The sequence below is a fragment of the Trachypithecus francoisi genome, unplaced genomic scaffold (assembly GCF_009764315.1).
Source record: "Trachypithecus francoisi isolate TF-2019V2 unplaced genomic scaffold, Tfra_2.0 Lachesis_group1, whole genome shotgun sequence".
Lineage (NCBI taxonomy): Eukaryota > Metazoa > Chordata > Mammalia > Primates > Cercopithecidae > Trachypithecus > Trachypithecus francoisi.
Genome location: NW_022681454.1, coordinates 50412581 through 50438376, shown reverse-complemented (window position 1 = coordinate 50438376; position 25796 = coordinate 50412581). Strand labels below are relative to the sequence as shown.

The 25796-nt window shown below is 43.6% G+C and overlaps 1 protein-coding gene across 2 annotated transcripts in view; it reads right to left on the bottom strand.

The window, feature by feature from the left end:
• The window catches only part of SCD5 (stearoyl-CoA desaturase 5), a 172201-nt gene that overhangs the window by 66523 nt on the left and 79882 nt on the right, over positions 1-25796 (bottom strand). For both annotated transcript variants that reach the window (XM_033214269.1, XM_033214268.1), the window contains exon 2: positions 8437-8567. In XM_033214269.1, the coding sequence (XP_033070160.1) occupies positions 8437-8567 (131 nt within the window). The remainder of the gene's footprint in view (positions 1-8436; positions 8568-25796) is intronic.

Here is a 25796-nt window from a genome sequence, read left to right as displayed (position 1 = left end):
CCATGACAAAGAAAGGTTGGGAGAAAATACATGATTAAGGAGGTTCACTGCGTGCAGCACTTCTAAAGATCTTCAGGAAGAGCAGACAGAATGAAACACAAAGCTTGAAAATGTGTTTGCAAATAGGTTCCCAATTGACAGGACAGCATGCAGAATTCACCTTCAACAACAGTATCTTTCTTCCAATACAGATGCCAGGCTAAATTAACATAAAATCTGATAGTATTTGTTTACAAAAATTATCTCTACCAAATATTCCTTTAAATAAAAACTCTTTAAAGTACTGTGGTTTTTTTGATTTACAAAAATCTAATCGCCTTAAAGTGGTTAGAAATATACCCACTGTCCAAAGCAGGTAAGGTCTGCATTAAAGAGTTCCCAGCGTATCTGGAGATGGTGCTGTGAGAAACAGACCAGCCCCGCTGGTTGGTTTGTTCATCTGTCTAATCACCCTCTTGCTCAGACCGTCACATTTTCATCCCCTTGAGGTTCATTTTCTTAGGTGATTTCTCTCATCTCACCTACTTTCACTGACCTAGATCCCCAACAAATAAGCAAGTAAGGCATCTTAGGGGTGGGGAAATTTTATTTTCCACCTTAAAAATAGGTTCATTTTTTATTTTCCACCTTAAAAATCGGTTCATTTTTGTTGGTAGAAAGTATAATTAATGCCGCCAGGTAAGTGCAGAAAGAAAATGCTGTACCCCTCAGCAGCCTCTGGAGAGTTTCCTGGTTTCCTTTCTCTCTCTCTTTCTTGCTCTCTCGCTCACTCGCTAGGCCACCTCCCACCTGCACCACTTTGTCTGTCGGAGTATTCTGCATGATGGAAGGGGTTACAATGCAGCATGCATGGAATGACAATGCTTTAATGAACTGATAAATCACCGTATGGCATCATTGCTTAGAGATGACCAAGCTATTTGCTCTTTTCACATGACTTCCAAATGTCCCAAATGTGCCTAGGACAGTGAAATGCTGTGGAAGAAGACAATGTGAGGCATGATGTGCAAATCACCTTCCAAAATCACACCAGGAAAAGCTGTCAGGACATCCGGGTCAGGACCACTTCTGAAGCTTGGGCTCATGGCTAGGAAAGGTGGCAACACTGAAACACGATTTCTGAAGGGAGACTTAGAACCCACAGAGAGCCACATAAGGTTAAGGATTCCTGAGCTGCACTAAAGTTCTGCTGCTTTGTTCTCTTCTACACAACTGCCACTGCATGCTGCTGCTAACAGCACGAGCTGTACTTGAGGGTGCTGCCTCGCATACAAGTCTCCCTCCTTGACAGGCACACCCTACAGAGACCCAGCCTTGGGGGATGGCCTATGATCCTGAACCTGGCACAAACACTTTGGGGTCTCCTGACTGTGGTCTGAGACTTACTCAAGCCATGGAAATGCATGAGGCCATGTCACTCCCTGCCTAAGACCTGGCAGTGCCTTCCTGTGATATGTAGAACAATATCTGAACTCTGCCTGACAGAGCCCTGCACTGATGTGGCCCCCGTCCCCCACTCTGGCCTTGCACTCACATAGACCAGCCATGCTGGCCATCTTTCTGCTCCTTGAACACAGCATCCTAGTTCCTACATTTGCTTTGACTCCTCCCTCTGGATGCTCTCCCTCTAACCTCCTCTCCTTCAGGTCTCAGCACTAATGCCACCTCCTCAGCAAGGGCTTCTCTGACCACACTTTCTAAAGATGCCCTCCATGTGACGTTACTCTGTTTAATTCTTTATATCCTTCTCTCTCTGAACACATTTGTTTGTTTATTTGCTCACATGTTCATTTGCTCTCTCTCCTACTGTAGTATACACGTTATGAGGACAGGGACCTTGTCTGTCTTGTTCTCCTGTGCCTGGAACAATACTTAACACATGTGTTTGCTGAATGAAAGGATAAATATGTATTTGGACACTGGGAGAGGCATTAGAGCAGGGTCCACAACCCCCGGGCCACGGACTGGTATGAGAATCTAATGATGAATGTTATGTATTTGAATCATCTTGAAACCATCCCCCCACCCCTCCATCTATGGAAAAATTGTCTTTCATGAAACTGGTTCCTGGTGCCACAAAGGCTGAGGACTATTGCATTACAGCACAGCAGTAAGAGGGTGACTTCTGGAGTCCAGATGCTTACATTTAAACCCCTCTTCTGTCACATAAAACTGTCACTAAATCCGAATGTCCTTGGACAGGTTACATAACCACTTTTCTGTTTTCTAGCCTATCAAATGAGGAAAATAATAGTACCTACTTTGTAGGGGCATTATCAATGACTTTCTTTTTTTTTTTTTTTTTTGAGATGGAGTCTTGCTCTGTCGCCCAGGCTGGAGGGCAGTGGTACAATCTCAACTCACTGCAACCTCAGCCTCCCAGGTTCAAGCGATTATCATGTCTCAGCCTCCCAAGTAGCTGGGATTACAGGCACACGCCACCATGCCTGGCTATTTTTTTTTTTTTGAGACAGTTACAGTCTTGTTCCCCAGGCTGGAGTGCAATGGCCCAATGGCTCATACCTGTAATCCCAGCACTTTGTATTTTATTTTATTTTTTTGAGACGGAGTCTTGCTCTGTCACCAGGCTGGAGTGCAGTGGTACGATCTGAGCTTACTGTAACCTCCATCTCCCAGGTTCAAGCAACTCTCCTGCCTCAGCCTCCCAGGTAGCTGGGACTACAGGTGTGTGCCACCATGCCTGGCTAATTTTTGTATTTTTAGTAGACACGGGGCTTCACCATGTTGACCAGGATGGTCTCGATTTCTTGACCTCGTAATCCATCAGCCTCAGCCTCCCAAAGTGCTGGGATCACAGGCGTGAGACACCACACCTGGCCCAATCCCAGCACTTTGGAAGGCCTAGGCAGGTGGATCACTTGAGGCCAGGAGTTCGAGACCAGCCTGGTCAACATGGTGAAACCTTGTCTTTACTAAAAATGCAAAAATAAGCTGTGTGTGGTGGCGTACACCTGTAATCCTAGCTACTTGGGAGGCTGAAGCAGGAGAATTGCTTGAACCTGGGAAGCAGAGGTTGCAGTGAGTCGAGATCACACCACTGCACTCCAGCATGTGCAACAGAGTGGGACTCCATCTCAAAAAAGATAAAAAAGAAAAAGAAGGCCGGCGCGGTGGCTCAAGCCTGTAATCCCAGCACTTTGGGAGGCCGAGACGGGTGGATCACGAGGTCAGGAGATCGAGACCATCCTGGCTAACACGGTGAAACCCCGTCTCTACTAAAAAATACAAAAAACTAGCCGGGCGAGGTGGCGGGCGCCTGTAGTCCCAGCTACTCGGGAGGCTGAGGCAGGAGAATGGCGTAAACCCATGAGGCAGAGCTTGCAGTGAGCCGAGATCGCGCCACTGCACTCCAGCCTGGGCAACAGAGCTAGACTCCGTCTCAAAAAAAAAAAAAAAAAAAAAAAAGAAAAAGAAAATATTTAAGTAATAATGGCTGAGAATTTTCTGAACTAGTGACAAGCACCAAACCATAGATCCAGGAAACTCAGAAAACCCCAAACAGGATACATACCAAAAAGCCCTACACTTAGGGTTTATACCATGCCTGGCTAATACTTAGGTATTATCATATTCAAACTGCAGAAAATCAAAGACAAAGAGAAAATCTTGAAAGAAGCCAGAGTGGAAAAAATCCCTCCTTACCTATATAGAGGAGTGAGGAGAAGAATTATACTAGGTTTCTCTTCAGGAACCGTGCAAGCAAGAAGAAAGTGAAATAAAATATTTAAGTATTAAAAGAGAAAAATCCACCCACCTAGAATTCTGTACTCAGCAAAATTACTCTTCGAAAATGAAGTAGAAATAAAGACTTTCTCAAGCTGGGTGTGGTGCTACGTGCCTGTAGTCCTAGCTGCTAGGGAGGCTGAGGTGGGAGGGGTGGTTAAGCCCAGGAGTTCAAGGCTGCAGTGAGCCATGATTGCTCCACTGCACTCCAGCCTGGGTGACAGATTGAGATCCTGTCACTAAAAAAAAAAAAAAAAAAAAAAAGACATTCTCAGACAAACCAAAATTGAGGGAATTTGTCACCAGTACACTTGCCTTACAGAAAATGGTAAAAGGAGTTCTTCAGAGAAAAGGAAAATTATATCAGAAACCCGGATCCACATAAGTGAAGGTAAAATAGAAACTTTTATTTTTCTTATTCTTTTTTTTTTTTCTTATTCTTAATCTAACACATAACAATTTGTTCAAAATAAGAATAGTAACAATTTGTTTAGTGATTATAGCTTATGGATGCGTAAAATGAATGACAACAACGTCGTAAAAGACAGGAAGGAGAAATTGGGAATAGACTGTTATAAGGTCCTTGCGCTACTGCAGGTACTATTATGAAGTGGTATAGTGTTATTTGAAAGTGGGTTTAGATTAGCTGTAAATGTATATTGCAAATTCTAGGGCAATCCATAAAAATTTTTAAAAAAGAAGTATAATTGATATGTTAAGAGAGGAGAGAAAATAGACTTATACAAAATGGTGCATTGAAACCACATAAAAATAGAAAAAGAGTAGAATACACAAATAAAGAGTAAGAAAAAGAGCAGCAAATGGAAAACAGAAACTTGGTGGATATTGATCCAACTATATCAATAATTGCTACCTTGGTAGATATTAGTCCAACTATATCAATAATTACTTTAAGTGTGAATGGTCTAAATACACCAATTTAAAGAAAGTCAGAGAGGATTAAAAAAAAAAAAGACTCAATTCTATTTGTTTAGAAATCACGCTGTAGGACAGCATATAAGAATATCTAATGGGTGGCCTGAATCAGGAGAGTGGGCTTTCAGTCTATCCACTAATTAGCTGTGTGAACTTTGAGAAGTCACTGGTATTCTCTGTTTACTCCTCTGTAAAATACAGAATTTAAGCTAAATCCCTTTAGTTCTCTTCCAGCTCTCAATCCAACTCATTACCATGACTTGATGATGAACTATGAGCCATGAGGGAGTGGGCTGAAGCCTCTAGTAGGTGCTTTTGACTGGACTGGGTCCATGAGAGACCCAGATACAGTCAGCAGGAGCAGATGCATGAGCGTGACAGCACAAATCCGAATCCTGGCTCTTGCTTGTGAAAACTTAACTCTTGGAGAACAGGAATCTCTCGCCTGGGTCCATCTTTGACTTGGAGCAAATTATAAGGAAGTTGCAAGCAGTCTTAGGTTGACTTCATCCTACTGGCAAGGAAGGAGGATAGACCAGAGAGGAACTCAGGGGATCTTTGCTGAATACAAGGGTTCAGAGGGGACAGAGGATTTTATAGCTCCTTGTCAGGCATTCCTACCCCATCACAATCTTTTTTTATTTGAGATGGAGTCTCACTCTGTCACCCAGGCTAGAGTGCAGTGGCATGATCTCATCTCACTGCAACCTCTATCTCCTGAATTCAAGTGATTCTCCTGTCTCAGCCTCCCAAGTAGCTGGGACTACAGGCATGCACCACCATGCCCAGCTAACTTTTGTATTTTTAGTAGAGACGAGGTTTTGCCATGTTGGCCAGGCTGCTCTCGAACTCCTGATTTCAGGTGATCCACTTGCCTTGGCCTCCCAAAGTGCTGGGATTACAGGCATGAGCCACCATGCCCAGCCCATCATCATCTTTTTAGACTAAAAGTATCTCCACCTTTCCTACTGTTGCCTCTCAGCCCCACACATACATCTTCTATAGAAGAAAAAGAAAAGGAGTTTAAAATGTGTAAGTCTCAACTTTAAGAACACTGTTCTTAATGCTCAAGGTCTTATTTGTAGCATCTAGCAAAAGCCCTGCTGCTCCCAAACAGAGACAGCTATGGCATGACTTGTCCATTTTGGCCAAGGCATGACCATTCTAGTGAAAGAGAGAAGAGAGAGAATCTTTGAAACTATCTTTAAAAACCCATGGATTATCAAAGGGCAACTAAATCAATGACTGCATTAAGTCAGGGTTAAAAGTCACCACCCTACACTGGCAGATCATAGCATTTTTTCACTTCCCCAGGTTGTTCTCCTCACAGGGTTAAGTGGTTTAAAGAAAGTGTCCTAGACACTGACTAGTTCTAGTTCTATTCTGGTGCTCTCCCACTGCCACAGTTCTGCATGTTATGGAAACTGGCCCTATGCTGATCTTACAGAGGTACCTTCCACCTAGGTCTACGTGACATTGTTATAAAACCCCAGGCCCAGGAAACACTGAAATTTCCACTGGGAAACTGTGGGGATTCTAATATCCTGCTAGACAGAAAAGCTCCATGAAGGCGAAGCTTGTGACTCTTTGCTCATTGTTATTCTCACTGTGCCTTCTCGGTGCCTGCCACATAGTAGGTGCTCAATAAGTATTTGTTGAATGAATTTTAAAAATCCACTACAAATGTGGGCCTTGAAAAAGTATGCATAGTTCAAATTTGATGGTTTCTAAAACTACATTTTAAAGCTGTTCATTTTTTTATTTGCCTAACAATCATTTATTGTTTTCTATATGACAGACATTAGCATACAGAAACCAATTAAACAATATATCAATTCTCATAAAAGAGAAGGTGAGAACAATATTCACCAGGTGCTACCATAAGCTTGGTACTTTTTATTCATTATTTTATCTTCCCAGCAACTCTGTGAGGCAAATATTATTATCGCCCCCCTTACAGATAAAGGAACTGATACTTGCAGAAAGGCTCACATCTAGCGAATGGCAGAGCCAAGAATTTATTCTAGGACCTGGGTACTTCCATCTACAGTGTACTTTCTCCTTAAAATAAATTTTAAATCATAGTCTAATATTCTGTTTTGTGGTGTTTTGTTAAGAAAACTTAGGTTTTCAAATTTTGAGTTATAAACAAATAGTTTCATGAGAAAAAAAATCAGTTTTAGGCTTCAGCTACAAGTTACTTATCTTGGAAAAAAAGTCCAATAATAGAAATGTTTTATAACTACATGAGTGTGTCATTGGAGGCTATAAAGAAAGGATTGCTTGAATACAAGAAATGAAAATTATCAAGTTAGGTCCTGAACGTCATCTAAGACCTAAGTCAATTATTATTTTGAAAGCACAACACTGAAATAAGATGGCTGAAGTCAAAATAAAGTGCAGCATAGTTCACACTGCCAGTGGTGAACAAATGGACATGGAACCAGGAAGCTGCCAACTGCTCCCTTATGCTTAATAGCTTATTTCCTAGAACCTCAGTACTAATTCCTGACTGTGCTTGAATTACAAGCAGTATATATACACACCACCAACTGTGTTCCCTAATTGACCTATTGTGTTATATCCTATTTACCTTATGAAAAGTCAAACTGTATGAGAGAAGCCTAAAATAAGGAAATGAATTCTGAGCTACAAGAGCACTTAGAGAAATATTCCGCATCAGGTTGTCTCATAGGAGTGGGAGGCCCATGGCAGAGGTGGCCACACAAGCTGTGTGTCTGAGGGCCACAGGGAAGCTCCTGGGTCACCTGTTTCCCTGGACTCTAGAGCACTTTTGGCAATCACTATTCCTTCCCAATGAGTGAAAATGCACGGGGCCCAGAATCATCTACACTCATATGGGGGCAGAAATTTTGAAAACAAGTTGTTCTCACTCAGATTAGGAATTGGGAAAACAGAGATCCATGACCAAACCAAAAGTACCCAAGGAAAGTACCCAAGGAGGTGGGGAATGGCCTAGGACTGGAATAGTCCTAAAGAACATGGCCCAATCCTAGTACAGTGATGACCGTCTCTTACATTTTTATAGCCCCTTGCAGTTTTCATTGAGTTTATAACAACCCTGAGAATGAAGTTTTGTTCTTATTTTTACGGATAAAGAAAATGAAGTTGAGGAAGTGATTCACAGCTAGCACCCATCAGAGTAAAATCCCTGAGTCTTCAAACTTCAGATGGAATCGTCTTTCCACCAGGACCTCGCAGGGCTACCTCAGGACTAGGTTTTGGAAGAGCAATAACTTGGAGTCAGGCTGGCCTGCATTTGCCTAGCCCTGAACGTACTAGTTTTTAGGTATATGATTTGGGCAGGTTCTTTAACCTCACTGAACCTCATTCTCCTCATCTGTAAAATGGAGACATGTAGCATTTAGCTCACAGGGCTACTGTGTGGATCAAATACTATATGCATACCAGTGTGCTTATCACAGAACTTGGCCCCTGGTTAGGGCTAGACAAATGTTGAGGTTTTCAGGGTATGTTCACAGCATGGGCACTGGATAGAGGAGTCTCCCTTCCCCTCAGTAGTTTGGCATGCCTTAGGGCACAAAACCCCCCAGGGGACATTTTACTATATCTAAAAGCTACAAAGAGATAAACACTTGGGACAGACTGGGCGTGCTCGGGGCCTGAACACTGAGTCTAGGATGGGGATGGAGGGGTGTCAGCCCATCTTTCCCCTCCTCCCATACTGCCATCTGCACTGGGTCCCCCAACACAGAGAGGACCCTCCATCCTCACCTGGAAAGCCATGGAGTTGGCAATAGCCAGAAATATCCTCAGAGGCAGCTTGGCCTTGTAGGACCTGTGGCTCCACAAGCGATGGGCGCCAGCTGTCACACCCAGAGCGGCCAGGAGGAAGCAGAAGTAGGCTGCAAGACACAAGCAGGGACAACATCAGCAATGGTCCCCGAACTTTCAAACACCCACCATGTTTTTTCTTTCCTGAACAGGGACACACGTGAAATGGTGTTGGGGAGAAATCTGCGACATGAAGAATCAACAACTTGAGAGGAGGCAGCCTTTTTGATTTGTAGCGTCCCAGTACCATGCATAAGCAGAGAACTTTCTTTAACAAACTTTGATCTTTGAATATTTTTCCCTACAGCAAATCTTTTATTTGCTAATGTTTCTTGCCAGTCTTGATGCAAAGTCACAACCATATCAATGTACATTCGCAATTCAATCTCACACGTACACTCTCAGCAGGGCGGAGATTGAGCTCTATGTCACCTCTTAATTGGCACCTATTAAAGGGTGAGAGATATATAAAGAGCATATTTCTAAGTGGCAGTGCCCATTACTGGTGTCAGTAAACATATTTAAAGAGAGCACAATATTACATCTTCCAGAAGTGTTTGACCAATCTTGATCTCAATCTATATTGATTTGGTTCTAAAAACAAGATTTACCCTTAACTCTAAGAATAAGCGGTCCCTGAATACATGTGGGTTTCATGAACATGACAAATCATTCCTCACTTGAAAGGTTAAAAGCAAAAAACAAACAACAATCTGCCCACAAATCACAGAAAGTAGCAGCAAATAAAAAGCTCTGGCCTCCTTTGTTACTGTAATTTAACCTTGGTCATGAGTCCATGAAATGGACAGTCATTTTCCTTGTCATCCCTGGCCTTCTTGTTTCTGTTTTAACTGTCAAGTAGTCAGGGAACAAGTAAAATCTAGAATGGAAAAATTCAATGTGATTCTATTTCACCAGTAGGCTGGACTTTGGGTGCAATAAAATTAATTCCAAGACCCCGTGAAAAAAATTGGCTAAAAAAGGATCACTCTAATCCACATTTGCCAGTCAGGCCTTTACCACAGACATTGTCTTGTCCTTTTGGGAATCTCCAATAATTTAGGGATCACTTGCATGGTTCTCTGTCTACCCCTATGGCACCAACAATGGTTCCAGCAGTGCCTGTACTGTGCAGTAGTGGCTGTTGGATTCCCATGGTTCTTCTTCTAACAACTGGAATTTAGCCATGTGACCTGGCCCTGGCCTAGCATAGTGCCCTGTCTTCCAGGACATGGGAATAAACACCCGAACCAATGCTTTTCCCTCTTCTGGCTCAAAGCCTAAGCGAGGGTTTACCAAACATTACATATTACCAAGCTGAGAAAACCTGATGACAACAGCAAATCTTGAGGCCAAGAAAGCGAGACATGAAGACAATGAAGATGCCCACAAGAGCTAAACCTGTCTTGAGTCACTGGTTGTTGACCTAGGAGCTCTGTCATTCTTCTTTTGATCCTGGGAGCCTCCACAGTATGTCCTAGTTACCAGAGCCAACAGACTTCATTTTCTTGCTTAAACTAGCTTGCACTGGATTTCTGATGCTTAAATTCTGCTGAAGCTCTTGGGAGGAAACCAACCCTCTGGTCATGACCCAAATGAAGAAAAACCACAAAAACACATTCTGGGATGAATGTGAGGATTTATGGGCTGTCCCATTAACAGGATTCAGTTTTCCTATTTTGACAGTGCTAATTCTCTGTTCTTAATTTCTCTTCTATGATCTTTGTGGAGACTCATATTCAAACAAGTGCTCAGATGGATGCTTACTAGCTGGTTCTGAGGTAATGAAATATTCAGACACAGAACTGGTGACTTTGAGGGGATAAAAGGAGTAATGGGTAATGCCAAATGCTTTACCAAGTAGCTCATACTTCACAGAGAAAGGTGCTGAATCAACAGAAACCAGAATCACAAGATGACAGAATCGTAAGCAATAAACAAGTATGGCAGTCTGGATGCAAACAAGAGTCATTGATTCTGGTTAGCTCAAGCCAAAAACAAAACAAAAGCAGGAATTTAAAAATATATGGAGCAGCCTAGAGAACTCAGGGATGGTCCTGCAGGACAGGCTATGCCACCTCCAAGATGGTCCATGTGCTCCCCACTTTCTGGCATGCATGGCCTTGTGTAGTCTCTTCCCTATTAGTAACTTGCTTCTAACCAAAAGAATATAGCAATATTGAGGGAATGTCAGTTCCATGATTAGTGTACAAAATACTGTGACTTCTGTTTTGCTAGCAGATTCTCTCTTGAGTTGGCTTTGATAAAGCAAGCTGCCATGTTGGGGAGGCCCACGTGGCAAAGAATTGAGGATTCCTCCAGCCAACAGCCAGTAAGGAAATGAGGCCCCCAGTCCAACAGCCCTCAAGGAACCAAATCCTACTAACAACTACATGGGTGAGCTTGGAAGCAGATCCTTCCTCAGTCGAGCCTTCAAGCAAGATCGTAGCCCTGACCAACACACTGCAGCCTCGTGAGAGATCTCGGGGCAGAGGATCCAGCTAAGCTGTACCTGGACTCCTGCCCCACAAAAACTGTAAGAAAATAAATATGTTTTGTTTTACTCTGCTAAATTTGGGGGTCATTTGTTATGCAACAATAGATAACCTGAATACAAAACATAAGCAGGAACCTTTCATTCATGGAAGGAAGGTACATCTTAAATCCTGATTGCAGAATAGTTTATCATCTATAGGGAAAGTAAACAGGCTGGTGCTACATGGCGTAGGGGGTGGAGGCAAGGGGAAGAGGGGAGTGACTGCTAATGGGTTCTATGAATAAAAATGTTTTAAAATTTATTTTAGGGATAGTTGCACAATTCTGCAAATATACTAAAAACAAATGACTTGTATACCTTAAATAGGTGAGTTGTACAGTATGAGTTACAGCTCAAAAATGCATTATTTAAAGAAACAATTACTGAATTCCTACTGGATTTTGTTATTATATATATTTTCTTACTGTAAAATAAAAGAGACCTGTCCCAAAACAGAACAAAGGAATAAAAAACCAACCATTGGCCTAGGATGCTCCCACAGGCATCACCACCCCTGAATACCTGCCACCACCAGACATGTGTCATAACTTGGACCCTTGAATCTTCCACAGAGGCCAAGAAGAACCTCTATACGACCCTACACCTATGCCTGAAGCTATCAAGACCACCCAGGATTCCATGGCAGAAGTACCTTGTTGCCCATGCTTGGATCACAAACCCAAGCTCCAGCAGCCAGGGATGGGAAGAGGCAGAGTCCAGAACTCCTTTGGCTTCTGTGTGGAAGACATAACCTCCTATCTGTCCTGATTTCCCTGTTTGGTACATTGTTTTGATAATGATTGTAGTGACCCCGTCCTGACTATATGACAGAGAACAGTCCTAGAAAGATGCTAAAAAGCAAAAAGTAAAACTCCCTTAATCCTGGACCTGATCAGAGACAGAGATGGACAGCCCCCTTCAAGAGCCATCCCTGAGTGCTCGACAGAAGGAAGCACTTGGCAGAGCTCTCTAACCCTCGCTTATAATCTATATCTCTATAGCATCAGAGTGAACGTTAATAAATAAAAATAATAAGAGCTACCATTGACTGAGAGCTTTCTATGTGCCAGGCCCTCTTTAAGCACTTTATACATGGTAACTCATTTAATACTCACCACAAGTGTAGGGGGTAGGTACCATTATGATCTCCATCTTACAGATGAAGAAAACTAGACAGTGATAGAGCCAGGATACAATCTAAGGCAGGAAGAGCCCACATTCTAAATGCCCCTGCTCACTGCCTGTGCCCTGGAAACAGTTCATCCTATCAGGAGGAACTTGAATGAATCACGTCCTTTTAGCCAGCTCAAAACACAAGCTGAAAGTCAAAACTCTGGTTTTCCTTTCTGCCCTTCCAATTTACTCCCTTGCCTGTAATACCTACACCATCATTCTGCATCCCATTCAGCCTTGGCTTGTCATAAACATGAGTGTCAGGAGAGCCGAGACTTTATGAGACAGTTTCATTGAGCTGCTGTTATGTACCAGCCACTGAGCTCAGAACCGGGAGTTTAACAGGAGTTTGAAAAGTAAGTTACTTGCTATACAATGACAAAGTATGGAAAGTGCTACAGAGCAAATGAACGCAATAATATAAGGGAGATTAAAAAGTGGGTAATTTAGTTTGGAGGACCAGAGAAGGCTTTGCAGAAGAAGCAAGAATTTAGGCTAACACCTAAACGATAAGAAGTCAACTGAGCAAGGTTCAGAGGAGGCAAGATCAGGCAGAGGGACTCACAGATGCAAAGCCCTGAGGGTGGAAAAGAGGATGTGATGGACGGAAGGAAACAAACATAAACTTATTTGTTCTAGCAATTCCACTTCTAGGTGTTTACTCAAAAGAATTGAGAGCAGTGATAGGACTCAAACAGATACTTATATATCCATGTTCATAGCAGTATTATTCACAATAGCCAGAAGGCAGAAATAATCCACGTGTCCATCAACAGGTGAGGAACATCCCTGCATAACAGAAAGTCAGAAGGGAGTGGAGACTCACTGACAGCCTGCCCTGGGCTGTCACTTTACCAATGTACCTAATTTTCCTGTTTTACTCCTATGAGGTAGATGTCATAATTTCCATTTTACAGATTTGCAAAACTGAGACCCAGAGACATTAAATAAATGCCTTGGGACCTCCAAGTGATAAAGCCAGAACTCCAACACCAGATCAGTCCAACCCCAAGCCCTTTCAGGCAAGTGCAGTGGTTCTCCACCCTGGCTGCGCACTGCAGTCACCTGAGATCTTAAACATCCGACTGCATCAGAAATGGGGGCCAGACAGCAGGCATCTCTCTCTCAGCAGATGATTCTGATGCAAAACCAGGGCTGAGAAACTCCTGCCTCGTAAGGTACACCCTCTCTTAGACACCATGTGGCCCCACCCTCTCAATTTATAAACAGAGAGATGAGATCCAGAGAGCACTGCTCTCTACAACCCACCACCAGTTGCTGACTCTCCATAGGGCCTCAGTCAATGCAAAGTGACCCTCGGATCAGGAAACAATGTCATCCTGTCATGTGAACTCAGAGTCCTGTTCACACTCCACCTGCCCCACCTCCCCACCAGCTCCCTTTGATGGTGAGAACTGCCCCCTAGTCTCTCAGCTGCAGAGTCTTTGATATCTGGGTGCTGGGCTGTGGCTCAGGGTGTGCAATGGGGAGCGATTTTCCCCCAGGGAACTGAGGAGAGGAGGGGGAAGCCAACACAGGGTGAAGGCCTCTTGGGAGAGGGTGACACCTGGGGTGAGGAGAGGGAACAGGGAAGAAGGCACTGTGCTTTCATGTCTGCTTTTGCAGTCAGCTCAAGTGTTTTGAAAGTCAGTTCTGGGCTCTGGCCAATTAGTGACTGTTTCTCCTCTCTAGTCCTTCCCAGATTCTGAAGATAGATAGGGAAAGGCCTACAGCCCCATTGATGGAGAGGGAGAGAGGGAGGGAGAGAGGGAGAGAGAAAATGAGAGAGAGAGAAAAAACGAGAGAGAGAGAGAGAGAGAGAGAGAGAAGCACATATATGTAGTGCTCAGCAATACAGCATAATGGCTAAAATGGCCCTGGGATTGAATCCCTGTTAAATCACTTATCACTGTGACAATTTCTCTAAAGCTTGGTTTCTTCATGTATAAAGTAGGGAAAATAGTACCTGCCCCCTAGGTTTGTTGTAAAGATTAAAAGAGGTACTGCATGCAAAATTGGAACTGTGCCTGGCAAGCAGTAAGCACTGGCACATATTATTGCCCCATGCATGAATGCCATACTGTTTCTGAAAAGATCCCCTCCCTGATAACCCCCTCTGAAGACACCCACACTTTTCATCACTATAAACTTGTGGTTCTGATGAGGAGGGAGAGATTTTGCTTCCCCTCCCCACTCTGACCCCCTACATTTGGCAATGTTTTGAGACATTATTGAGTGTTGCAACCCAAAACTTGAAGGGTGTTACTGGCATCTAGTGGGTGGAAGCCAGGTATGCTGCTCAGCATCCTACAATGCATGGAAACTGCCCATGTACAGAATATCCAGGACGGCACGGTGGCTCATGCCTGTAATCCCAGCACTTTGGAAGGCCAAGGCGGGTGGATAACCTGAGCTCAGAAGTTCGAGACCAGCCTGGACGACAAGGCAAAACACTGTATCTACAAAAAATTAGCCAAGCGTGGTAGCATGTGCCTGTAGTTCCAGCTACTTGTGGGGCTGAGGTAGGAAGATCTTTTGAGCCCAGGAGGTGGAGGCTGCAGTGAGCCAAGATCTCACCACTGTTCTCCAGCCTGGGTGATAAAGTAAGACCTTGCCTTAAAAAAAAAAAAAAAATCCAGCCCTAAATGTCAAACATGTCAATAGTGACAAGGTAGCGAATCTCTAAATTCTTAGGAAAGCTCTTCTTGAAACCAAGCCTTGTTCATTCTCTGGGTTTGACTGCACCTGTCCTTGCTTCTTCACACCTCTCCAGTTTCATGGGGAGTTGTAGAAGCAGGAGTAATTTATTTCTGATATTATTTCATAAATAAGCTGGAAACAAAGGACTATGGTGTGAGATCAATAGCATCACTGATTCTCACATTTTCATGTGCCCTATAACAATAAGAGCTACCATTGACTAAGGGCTTTCTATGTGCCAGGCCCTCTTTAAGCACTTTATACACAGTAACTCATTTAATACTCACCACAAGTGTAGGTAGGGGGTAGGTACCTTTATGATCTCCATCTTATAGATGAAGAAAACTTGACAGTGATAGAGCCAGGATACAATCTAAGGAAGGGGATCTTAGTAAAGTGCAGATGTTGGACCCCAGCCCAAGAGATTCTGATTCAATAGGTCTAGAGAGGGACCAACTAACTTTATATATATAATTTTTTTTTTTTTTGAGATGAAGTCTTGCTCTGTCGCCCAGGGTGAAGTGCAAGCAATGGTGCGATCTCAGCTTATTGCAACCTCCGCCTCTGGGGTTCAAGCCATTCTCTCGCCCCAGCCTCCTGAGTAGCTGGGATTACAGGCGTGTGCCACCACACCCGGCTAATTTTTGTATTTTTAGTAGAGACTGGGTTTCACCATGTTGGCCAGGCTGGTCTCGAACTCCTGACTTTGTGAGCTGCCCACCTTGGCCTCCAAAAGTGCTGGGATTATAGGCATGGGGCACCGTGCCTGGCCTCAACTTGTATTTCTAACGAGCTTGTGGCAGGTGCTGATGCTACTGTCCCAGAGTCCCTGAGTGTTTCTCTGACCAGCCAGATCAGAGAGACAGAGAGAGAGAATGAATGTGTGTGTGTGTGCACGCGCACGTGTGTGTGTCTGATTAAGGGCTGCCAGTGACAGGGCAAGGACCTCTACGGCTACTTATCTCATGGAATAGCACTACAAAGAATCTCAGTTAAATCTTACATCATCCCTTGAAAAGTTTGGGTATACAAGGTTCAAGATTCAGAGGTGATTTCCATGTAGGTACTGTTTCAACAATTCTTTCAAAATCAGAACATTTTCAAGGGTGTTGGAGACTGCAAGCTGAGAAGCAAAGGGTTTCTTCTTACTATTAAAATCTTCTAAATTCTATTATACTTAAAATAACCAGCAGCTTCTCTCTGCCATCTACCTCCCTCCACTAAGCCACCATCTATTGTGCTGCATATGAGCCGCAGAAAGATATGTTCTCTCATCCCACAGCATGAATCTTTAAGCAAATGCCCACATCTAGGAAGATTAAATGACAAGGGGATAGAACAGGAGAGAGAGTGGATATATTTCATGCCTTTTATACATACTGCTTACTTTCCTCAAGTGTCCTTCCTGCTTTGGGTTAGGTCCGTTTACATGGTTCTCACATACTAGGCAACTGCTACTTTTCCTGGTTAATTTACAGCTTATATAGCAATAAGCATGAAAGTCATAGCAGATTACTAAGAAACACAAAATTATAGCATATGTTGTTACTACTCTGCTACTGCACCACACAGTTTGTAATTCAAACAAAAAAGAAGGCAAGATTTTGGATCGTTCCAGGACTTCATTCAGTATATACATGGCTCACTTCAGACAAGCACCCCGTTAGATGCTCTGTTGCCCTCTGTGTTGACCAATACAGCAATCATCATGTTATTAAACAAGGAATTATTGGTCAGTGCTATCTGCCCTTACTGAAACATAATCCCCACGAGGGCAGGGATTTTGTCTATCTGTCTTTCCAGGTATTCTCAGCTGGCATCTGTGCAACTAAATCAACCAGAGAAAAACACTCAACCATGTTGATTGGTCTCACTTTACAATCATGACCACTAACCTCATTTGGGCTTTAATATTACCCAGCAACCATATTACATTTCCCTGATCCATATGTAGTCCCTCTGTCCTAGACATTGACCTCATACCTGCTCCAATCACCTCACCCCTGACACCTCCCTTCCCTACTCACCTGGTAACTTTGCTTCTGATTGCAGTAAGAATATCAGAACTTCCCCAGGTTCCGCCACCTCTACCTACCATCCAGCATCTGAGCCTGGGTACTCTATGATCACTACATTACTGCACACGGCCAAGCCACAGTCTCTTTAAGTCTGGCCCTTCCCTTGTGCATCATGTCCACTCATCCTACTCATACATTACTCAGAAATTCCCATCTGTATCATCAACACTGCCCCACATACTTATATTATTCCCATGAGCCTACAGCCATGCTGTTATTTCTCTTATGTTAAAAAGCAAAATTTAAAAACCTCTCTTGACCCCACTTCCCCATCTGGATCCTATTCCATTTTCCTGTTCCCCTTTATAGTGAAACTTACTGAATATTGTCTCCAATCACTGGTTGCAGTTCTCGTTCCAGTCTCTCTTAAACACACTCAATCAGGTTTTGGTCTTTCTCCCCTCACAGCTGCCGCAATCAAAACTGCTCTTATCCAGGTCCAGACAAGACAGGTGTAGCCCCTTTACTTGTGGGCAGTCTCTAGGTAAACACTGAACAAATGGATGACAGGGACTCTGAAGGAGAGACCGAGGTACTACAGGAGCACCTGAAGCGTGAGCTCATGAAGGAGGGACTGCTGTGAGCAAGGTATGGAGGTGTGAAGGCTGTGTGTGTTCAAGCAGGAGCAAGTGGTTTGGTTTGGCCTCGGGGCAGGGCGGCTGTGGGGGTAAAATGAAGGGAGTAAAACAGGCAAGGAGCCAGGTCTGGAAGGGACTCATACAGGTTGAGCATCCTGAATCTGAAAATCTGAAATGTTCTAAAATTTGAAATTTTCTGAGCATCCACACGATGCTCAAGGAAATGCTCACTGGAGCATTTTGGATTTCAGATTTTTGAATTAGGGATGTTCAACCAGTAAGTATATGGCAAATATTCCAAAATCCGAAAAAATATAAAATCTAAAACACTTCTGAACCCAAGCAGTTTGGATAAGGGATACTCAACCTGTATATAATGCTAGAGAGAGAGAACTGATCTTGAAAACAATAGGATACCATAAAGAATTTCATGTGAGGCTAGGCACAGTGGCTCACACCTGTTATCCCAGCACTTTGGGAGGCTGGGGCAGGCAGATCACTTGAGGTCAGGAGTTCGAGACCAGCCTGGCCAACATGATGAAACCCCACCTCTACCAAAAATGCAAAAATTAACCGGGTGTGGTAGCACATGCCTGTAATCCCAGCTACTTGGGAGGCTGAGGCACAAGAATTGCTTGAACCCAGGAGGCAGAAGTTGCAATGCACCAAGATCACGCCACTGTACAGCAGCCTGGGTGACAAAGCGAGATTCCATCTGAAAAAAAAAAAAATCATGTGATGAGATTATGATAGATCTGAAGGCTGTGGAAGATGGGTGATAATGGGCGGAAATAGAAGACTTTGGGCTGAGTATTCTCCATGCACCCCTGGCAGACACACACCTTCCCTTCTCATGCTGCTCTGTGCCCCAGGAGGCCAGCCTATGCTGAACCGATGGGCTTCCTCTGGCTTCTATCTGGGTTATTTTCAGCATCCAGAGCCTAGATTAGGAACTGGAAGGCCCCTGACAAGTTACTTATCACTCTGGGCCTCAATTTCCTCATTAATAAGAAAAAACAAGGGTGTCCCAAACACCATTCTGGCGCCAGGTTACCTGTATCATAATTATCTGAGGAGCTTTAAAATACATACATATATTCTAGGACCTCATACTGACAAGACAGGGGTCATAACTCTGGCTTGTACCTTCATGCCTTGGTGTGGGAAATGAGGTCTCGTGAAGGAGAAGAGATGCAGTGATAAGAGGAAAAACCTGATGGCCAGAAAGTTAAGAACTCTTAGTTGTCACAGGATGTTGCTGACAGCCCAGCTCTTGGCCAACAGCACATAAAACAAGGCGACTCAACTGAATGGTTTGGGGAAGGCAGGAGAAGGGTGTTTTCTTTTGTTTTTAAGAAAATGACAAAGACTAAGGCTGTTCTGCTTCCAGTCCACTTTTAAAAATGTTTGGCAACTGGTACTTGTGGCCACACAAGTATAAGAAGAGCTATATTTTGAGCTGTCAATGGTGCAATATTTTACAAAAAAAAGTCAATGTTATCATTTTTTTAATCTGCTAATATTTGTTCAGAACAATGATACCAAGGCAAACCCTTGAGAAAAAACTATTCGATAGCATAAACTAGTTCAGCCTGAGAGCTTTCCATGATTTCCCCTGTGGCTTCTTCCTTTCTTCTTCGAAGCCTCTTCCTTTTCCTCAAATAACACAAAGCTTCCCTTCCGGGTGTGGGGGAGATCATTTACTAGGCATGGGAATCAAAGCTCCCTGGAAGAACTCATGGAGAATGTCAGCTCCCTCCACACAGAAGGGAGGGAGCTCACAGGGAATCTGGAACTGCCCCTCTGCCATTTCCCAGCTGGGGTGATACCAATTTACTCTCTCTCTTAGTCTCAGTTCTTTTATCTGTAAACAAACAAACAAACAACAAACAAACAAAAGACTACATCAAAGTGTTGTTGGGGGCCTTAAGTGAAAATGCATAAGGTCAGCCCTCCTTATCCATGAGTTTCACATCTGTGGATTCAACTGTGGGCTGACAATATTTGAGCAAGAAGGCCGGGCACGGTGGCTCATGCCTGTAATCCCAGCACTTTGGGAGGCCGAGGCGGGCGGATCACTTGAGGCTAGGAGTTCAAGACCAGCCTGGCCAACATGGCGAAACCCCGTCTCTACTAAAATTACAAAAATTAGCCAGGCATGGTGGTGCACGCCTGTAATCCCAGCTACTCAAAAGGCTGAGGCAGGAGAATCACTTGAACTTGAGTGGCAGAGGGTGCAGTGAGCCAAGATCCTGCCACTGCACTCCAGCCTGGGCAACAGAGCTAGACTCACAAAGGGAGGGGAAGGGAAGGGAAGTGGGGGGAGGGGAGGGGAGGGGAGGGGAAAGAAGGGAAAGGAGAGAGAAGGAAGAAAGGAAGGAAGAAAAGAAAAGAAAAGAAAGGAAGGAAGGAAAAAGAAAAGAAAATAAAGGAAAGAAAAGAAAAGAGAAAGAAAGAAAGAAAGAAAGAAAGAAAGAAAGAAAGAAAGAAAGAAAGAAAATACCTGAGGAAGCAAAATGGATATTTATGTCTACACTAAATATGTACAGGCCTTTTTTCATGTCATTATTCCCTAAACAATAACAATAACAACTACTTATATAGCATTTACATTGTTTTGGGTATTATAAGTAATCTAGAGATGATTTAAAGTATATTGGAGGATGTGCAAAGGTTATATGCAAATACTATGCCATTTCATAGAAGGGACTCAAGCATCTGTGAATTTTAGTAGCCATGGAGGGCCCCCTACAGATACTGAAGGATCACTGTATAGGGTATTTAGCACATAACAATATTTCAATAAATATTACTGCAAACACCATTATTTTTATTACTAGGCAGACATTGCAAGGTTGAGGCTGGGTGACCAGGAAGCAACGGCTATAGGGAAAAGATGACCCAGATCTCAACAGAGACTTTTTTTTTGAACCTGGTCCTCAGACTGCTTAGGTTCTCTGAGGTGAAATGGGGAAGAGCAAACACATTCATTGTTTCTGATTCAGGATAACTCCCATCACAACCTCTCTCTCTCCATCTTATACAACTATTGAAATCACAATTAGAGCTAATTGAGAACAAAGTGAATAATTTACTGTACTATGGACACATTGAATTTCCTTTTCATTAATTATTCAGTTTTTATTTTATCTTGGGCAGTAAGTTTGTGTGTGTTACAGGAAGATGTGCATACATTTTATATTGCAATAGCTATTTGCATGCTCATTAATATCTCTGCCTTTAAATAGGAAACTAATATCAAAAACGTTGGTCCTTTGGCCTGGTGCAGTGGCTCACGCCTGTAATCCCAGCACTTTGGGAAGCCGAGGCAGGCAGATCACTTGAGGTCAGGAGTTCGAGACCAGCCTGGCAAACAAAGTGAAACCCTATCTCTACTAAAAATACAAAAGTCAGCCTGGCGTGATGGTGCATACCTGTAATCCCAGATACTTGGGAGGGTGAGGCACAAGAATCGCTTGAACCCAGGAGGCAGAGGGTGCAGTGAGACGAGATGGTGCCACTGCACCCCAGCTTGGGCAACAGAGTGAGATTCCCTCTCAAAAAAAAAAAAAAAGTTGGTCCCTCTGAAGGAAGATAAAAATTAAAAACAGTACCAAAACTGGTCAATTTCAGGGAAGTGGGGAAAAAAAAAGAATAATTTCTGCTGTCATCATCTGAACTGAGTAGTTATGGGTCATTATTACATTTTTTTTTTTTTCAAATAAGCAATCTCTCTATGGGAGTAAAGACAATTGCTAGTCAAAGTCCAGGAATCCAAGGTTTCACAGAAGAGCTGGCAGGCACCTTTGCGGCAATGAAGCATAAAGACCACAATAACCAGACACTCAGAGGGCTGAGCGCTGTGCTCTGGAGGGACATCTTTGGGAACATTTTATGGAGAGAGGCCCTAGCCATCACTGTTGCTTTTATTTCTGAGCCAAAAGAGCTGGAAATTAAAGTGAAAAGTCCGGGAAAGCCTCTTGGGGGGCGCTGTTTCTCTCCATCCTCATCTCTCCGTCCTGATTTCTTCATCCTCCTCTCGTACTTTTTTCTGACTCAGACCCTCCCTCACCATGGTGATCGGTGTGAACCCAGTGGATTCCAACCAAACATTCCTCTATCTGGCAGCCACAGGCCACGGACAAACAAGAATATTTGGCAGTGAGGTGTACTTGCTGCTTCCCCCACCAAAAAGTTACAAAACACATTTTTTTCAAGGTTGTTGTTATCACAATGTTTCTGGCTTAAACAGAAAAAAAAAAGAGAAAATTTAATAATGCAATATTCTTTCACGATACCAATAAACCCCCTTCAACTCTCTAATTAGGGACTGCATTATTAAGGCAGCCTGACCTAGTTCACAAACTCCAGTTTCAAGAGGTTTCTTCACACATTTTTATTCTTGCCAAATCGCTTTAAGTTGCTGTGAATAACCCCAAGGCAGACTTTTTTTTTTTCTTTGCAGCATATTCCAGGGCTTGGTTTTCTGACCTTCACTTGGTTCTTATGCATAAATTCCAACCTAATTTTAATGAGTTGACCTATCAAAATCCAATTATTCATTCATTCCTTCTCAAGCATGTACAAGCGCCTTCCATGTGCCAGTTTCCTCCATGGTGCGGAGTATCAGGGTGGGCAGCCTCCCTCTCAGGGGGCTTGCTGCTAGCTGAGTTCCCAAACTGGCAGCCCCCAGGCCACAACCAACCCATGGATTTTTTTTAAAAACTGATCCAACAACTAAAAATAGGCAATTTCAAATTTTAAAATCTCTTTTTCTGGCTTCTCCTGAAACATGGAAAGATCTGGCAACATCAGGCCACCTCTCTTTCTTGCATGGCAACTTTTTTCCAGGAACTACATACCCCTTCCACTGAGACAGCTACACATGACACCCCTGCTTACCCCATACAGTAGTACATGCACTCTGAATCAACCCTCTTCATTTATTACCTGCCTGGCCTCAATCTAGGGCATTACCAGGGCTAACTGACCCACTAGACACAGTAGGCACAGTGCTGACAGCCCACAATATGTTTTCTTCAAAAAGAAAAAAAGAGAATATAGTAATAAGTATATAACCATGAATCTAGCCTAGATTATAGTTGTCTTTATACCAATACAGTTGTAAAATATGATTTTCTTTTTTTTGAGACAGGGTCTTGCTCTGTCACCCAGGCTGGAGTGCAGTGGTACAATCTCAGTTCACTGCAACCTCAGCCTCCTGGGTTTAAGCAATTCTCATGCCTCAGCCTCCTGAGTAGCTGGGATTACAGGTGCACACCACCATGCCTGGCCAATTTTTGTATTTTTAGTAGAGATGGGTTTCGCCATGTTGGCCAGGCTGGTAGCTGTAAAATGATTTTTAATATATTTTTATGGAGAAGGGGCCTACGAAGGCAAAAGTCATAATGCAACCCTGAGTATAAATGAATTAACATCGTTCATGACTTGGAAAATTGGTAATTAAAAGAGAAATGGCCAGGCACAGTGGCTCATGCCTGTAATCCTAGCACTTTGGGAGGCCTAGGAGGGAGGATCGCTTGTGCCCCGGTTTGAGACCAGCTTGGGCAACATAGTGAGACACCATCTCTACAAAAAAAAATTTTTTTAATTAGTTGGGTGTGGTGGTGCATGCCTGTAGTCCCAGCTACTCAGGAAGCTGAGGTGGCAGGATCACTTGAGCCCAGGAGGTCAGGGCTGCAGTGAGTTGTAATCATGAACTCTAGCCTGGGTGACAGAGTGAGATGCTGCCTCAAAAAAGGCAAAAATACAAAAAAAAAAGGCAAAAGACAAAGAAGCATTTATCCTGTCTTTTTAGAACTATAATCCATTCCCAGTTGATGAAGGAAAGATCTTCTTTTCAGAAAGGTGCCACCTAATAATTAATGCAGGTTAGGGGGGAAACCACCCTTCTGCAATCCCTAATTGTGTCTGATGCCGTTGAGCACTACCCCAACCCTCTGTAGGTCCAGGCACTCGTTCCCCAACTACTGGGACTGTCAGTGCCTAACAGCTCACAACTGAGTCTTTCCTGAGGCATTGCCCTACCCGGGAGGCTGCACAGCCCAAGACTTGCCTCCTCCCTGGCGGCAGGCTGCATTCAATGCTTAGTAGATAAAGGGGTACAAAATCTGGCCTTTTGTCTCAATTTGGAACATCTCCAAAGGGCTGTCCAGGCCAGGCACAGTCACTCACGCCTGTAATCCCAGCACTTCAGGACGCTGAGGTGAGGGGATCTCTTGGGCCCAGGAGTTCTAGGCCAACCTGGGCAAAACGGCGAGACCCCATCTCTACAAAATGATTAAAAATAAAAAAGCTGGGTGTGGGGGCACATGCCTGTAGTTCCAGCTACTCAGAGAGGCTGAGGTAGGAGGATCTCTTGAGCCCAGGATTTTGAGGTTGCAGTGAGCTGTGACCACGGCACTACATTCCAGTCTAGGTGACAGAGCGAGATCCCATCTTAAAACAAAAACAAAAACAAAAACAAAAACAAAAAAACTCAAAGGACTGCCCAGTTTCACAGCTCCCTGTAGCATATAGGCTGAGGCCTCTGTTGCAACTGCGCTGCAATTCAGCTTCTCCCTCTGTCCAATTCTGCTTCTTATTCCCCCACAGATGTTTCTAAGCACAGTACTAGATATGCCAGCACACAAATCTGCATCTCAGAATCTGTTTTACAGAAATCTAAAGACCCCAATAAATAACAGATTCAGGCAAGAATCACAATTGTGTCCCGCCAAAATTCAAAAGTTTACATCCTAACCCCCAGTGCCCCAGAATGTGACTTGACGTGGAGGTAGGGTCTTTACAGAGGTAATCAGGTTAAAATGAGGTCACGGGGAGGCAAGGGTTGACTAGTCCAGTGTGATTGGTGTCCTCATAGGAAGAGGAAATGTAGACACAGATATGCACAAAGGGAAAACACTGTGAAGAGACATAGGCAGAAGGCGACCATCTATAAGCGAAGGAGAGAGGCCTAGAACAGATCCTTCCCTCACAGCCCTCAAAGGAAGCCGGGCGCGGTGGCTCAAGCCTGTAATCCCAGCACTTTGGGAGGCCGAGGCGGGCGGATCACAAGGTCAGGAGATCGAGACCATCCTGGCTAACACGGTGAAACCCCGTCTCTACTAAAAAATACAAAAAACTAGCCGGGCGAGGTGGCGGGTGCCTGTAGTCCCAGCTACTCGGGAGGCTGAGGCAGGAGAATGGCGTGAACCCAGGAGGCGGAGCTTGCAGTGAGCTGAGATCTGGCCAGTGCACTCCAGCTTGGGTGACAGAGCGAGACTCCGTCTCAAAAAAAAAAAAAAAAAAAAAAAAAAGGAAGCTCCCCACACCTGGATCTTGGACTTCTAGCCTCTGGAACTGTGTGACAACACATTTCTGTTGCTTAAGCCACCCCATCTGTAGTACATCGTTATAGCAGCAAACGAATACAAATGCTAAAATCATTAGATGAAAGGATTTGGGAGAAGTATCAACTCTTAAATTGCTTCCTAACTGCAAAGGGGAAAATAGAATCTTACAACGGAAGCATCTGGAAGCCACCACTTAACCAAGAGATGGAGCTTAGCATCAGTAATACTAGAACACACCTCCACCCTTCTCTTTGCACACTGGGGACAGTGGGTGGCACTAGTGTGCACTAGCTGCAGTGACAGCACCTATGGAACTAAGCAGTGTTTATTTATTACAACAAAAAGAGTCAAGCTGCACCTCTGTAGAAGATTTACTTTGCAGATGGTATGGCTGTCATATTTTTTTCAGCAGGATCTACTCTTTTGTTCTTAAATCTTTTGTGAAAAATCTTAAATAATTTAACTTTCCTTTATATCCTCTTAACAGTGTCAAATTTGGAGTAGAAGGAATTTTTTTCCGCCGAAAAGGGCTCCATCTTGATCATCTAGTTATGATCAAAAAATTTCAACAGTTTGTACCCTCCTATGTTAGCACTAGAGTGGTTGGTTGTGAATATTAAAACCTACTACTATTTTTACTCAGTAATAAGTAATTATTATGTTTTTGATAAAATGGTATAGTCAGAAAAAAATGTGAAAGATCACTTAATCCAAAGCTACTTATAAAATGTATTCCCAGCTGGGCGTGATAGCTCACTCCTGTAATCCCAGCACTTTGGGAGGCTGAGGCGGGAGGATCACCTGAGATCAGGGGTTCAAGACCAGGCTGGCCAACGTGGTGAAACCCTGGGTCTCTACTAAAAATGCAAAAATGAGCCAG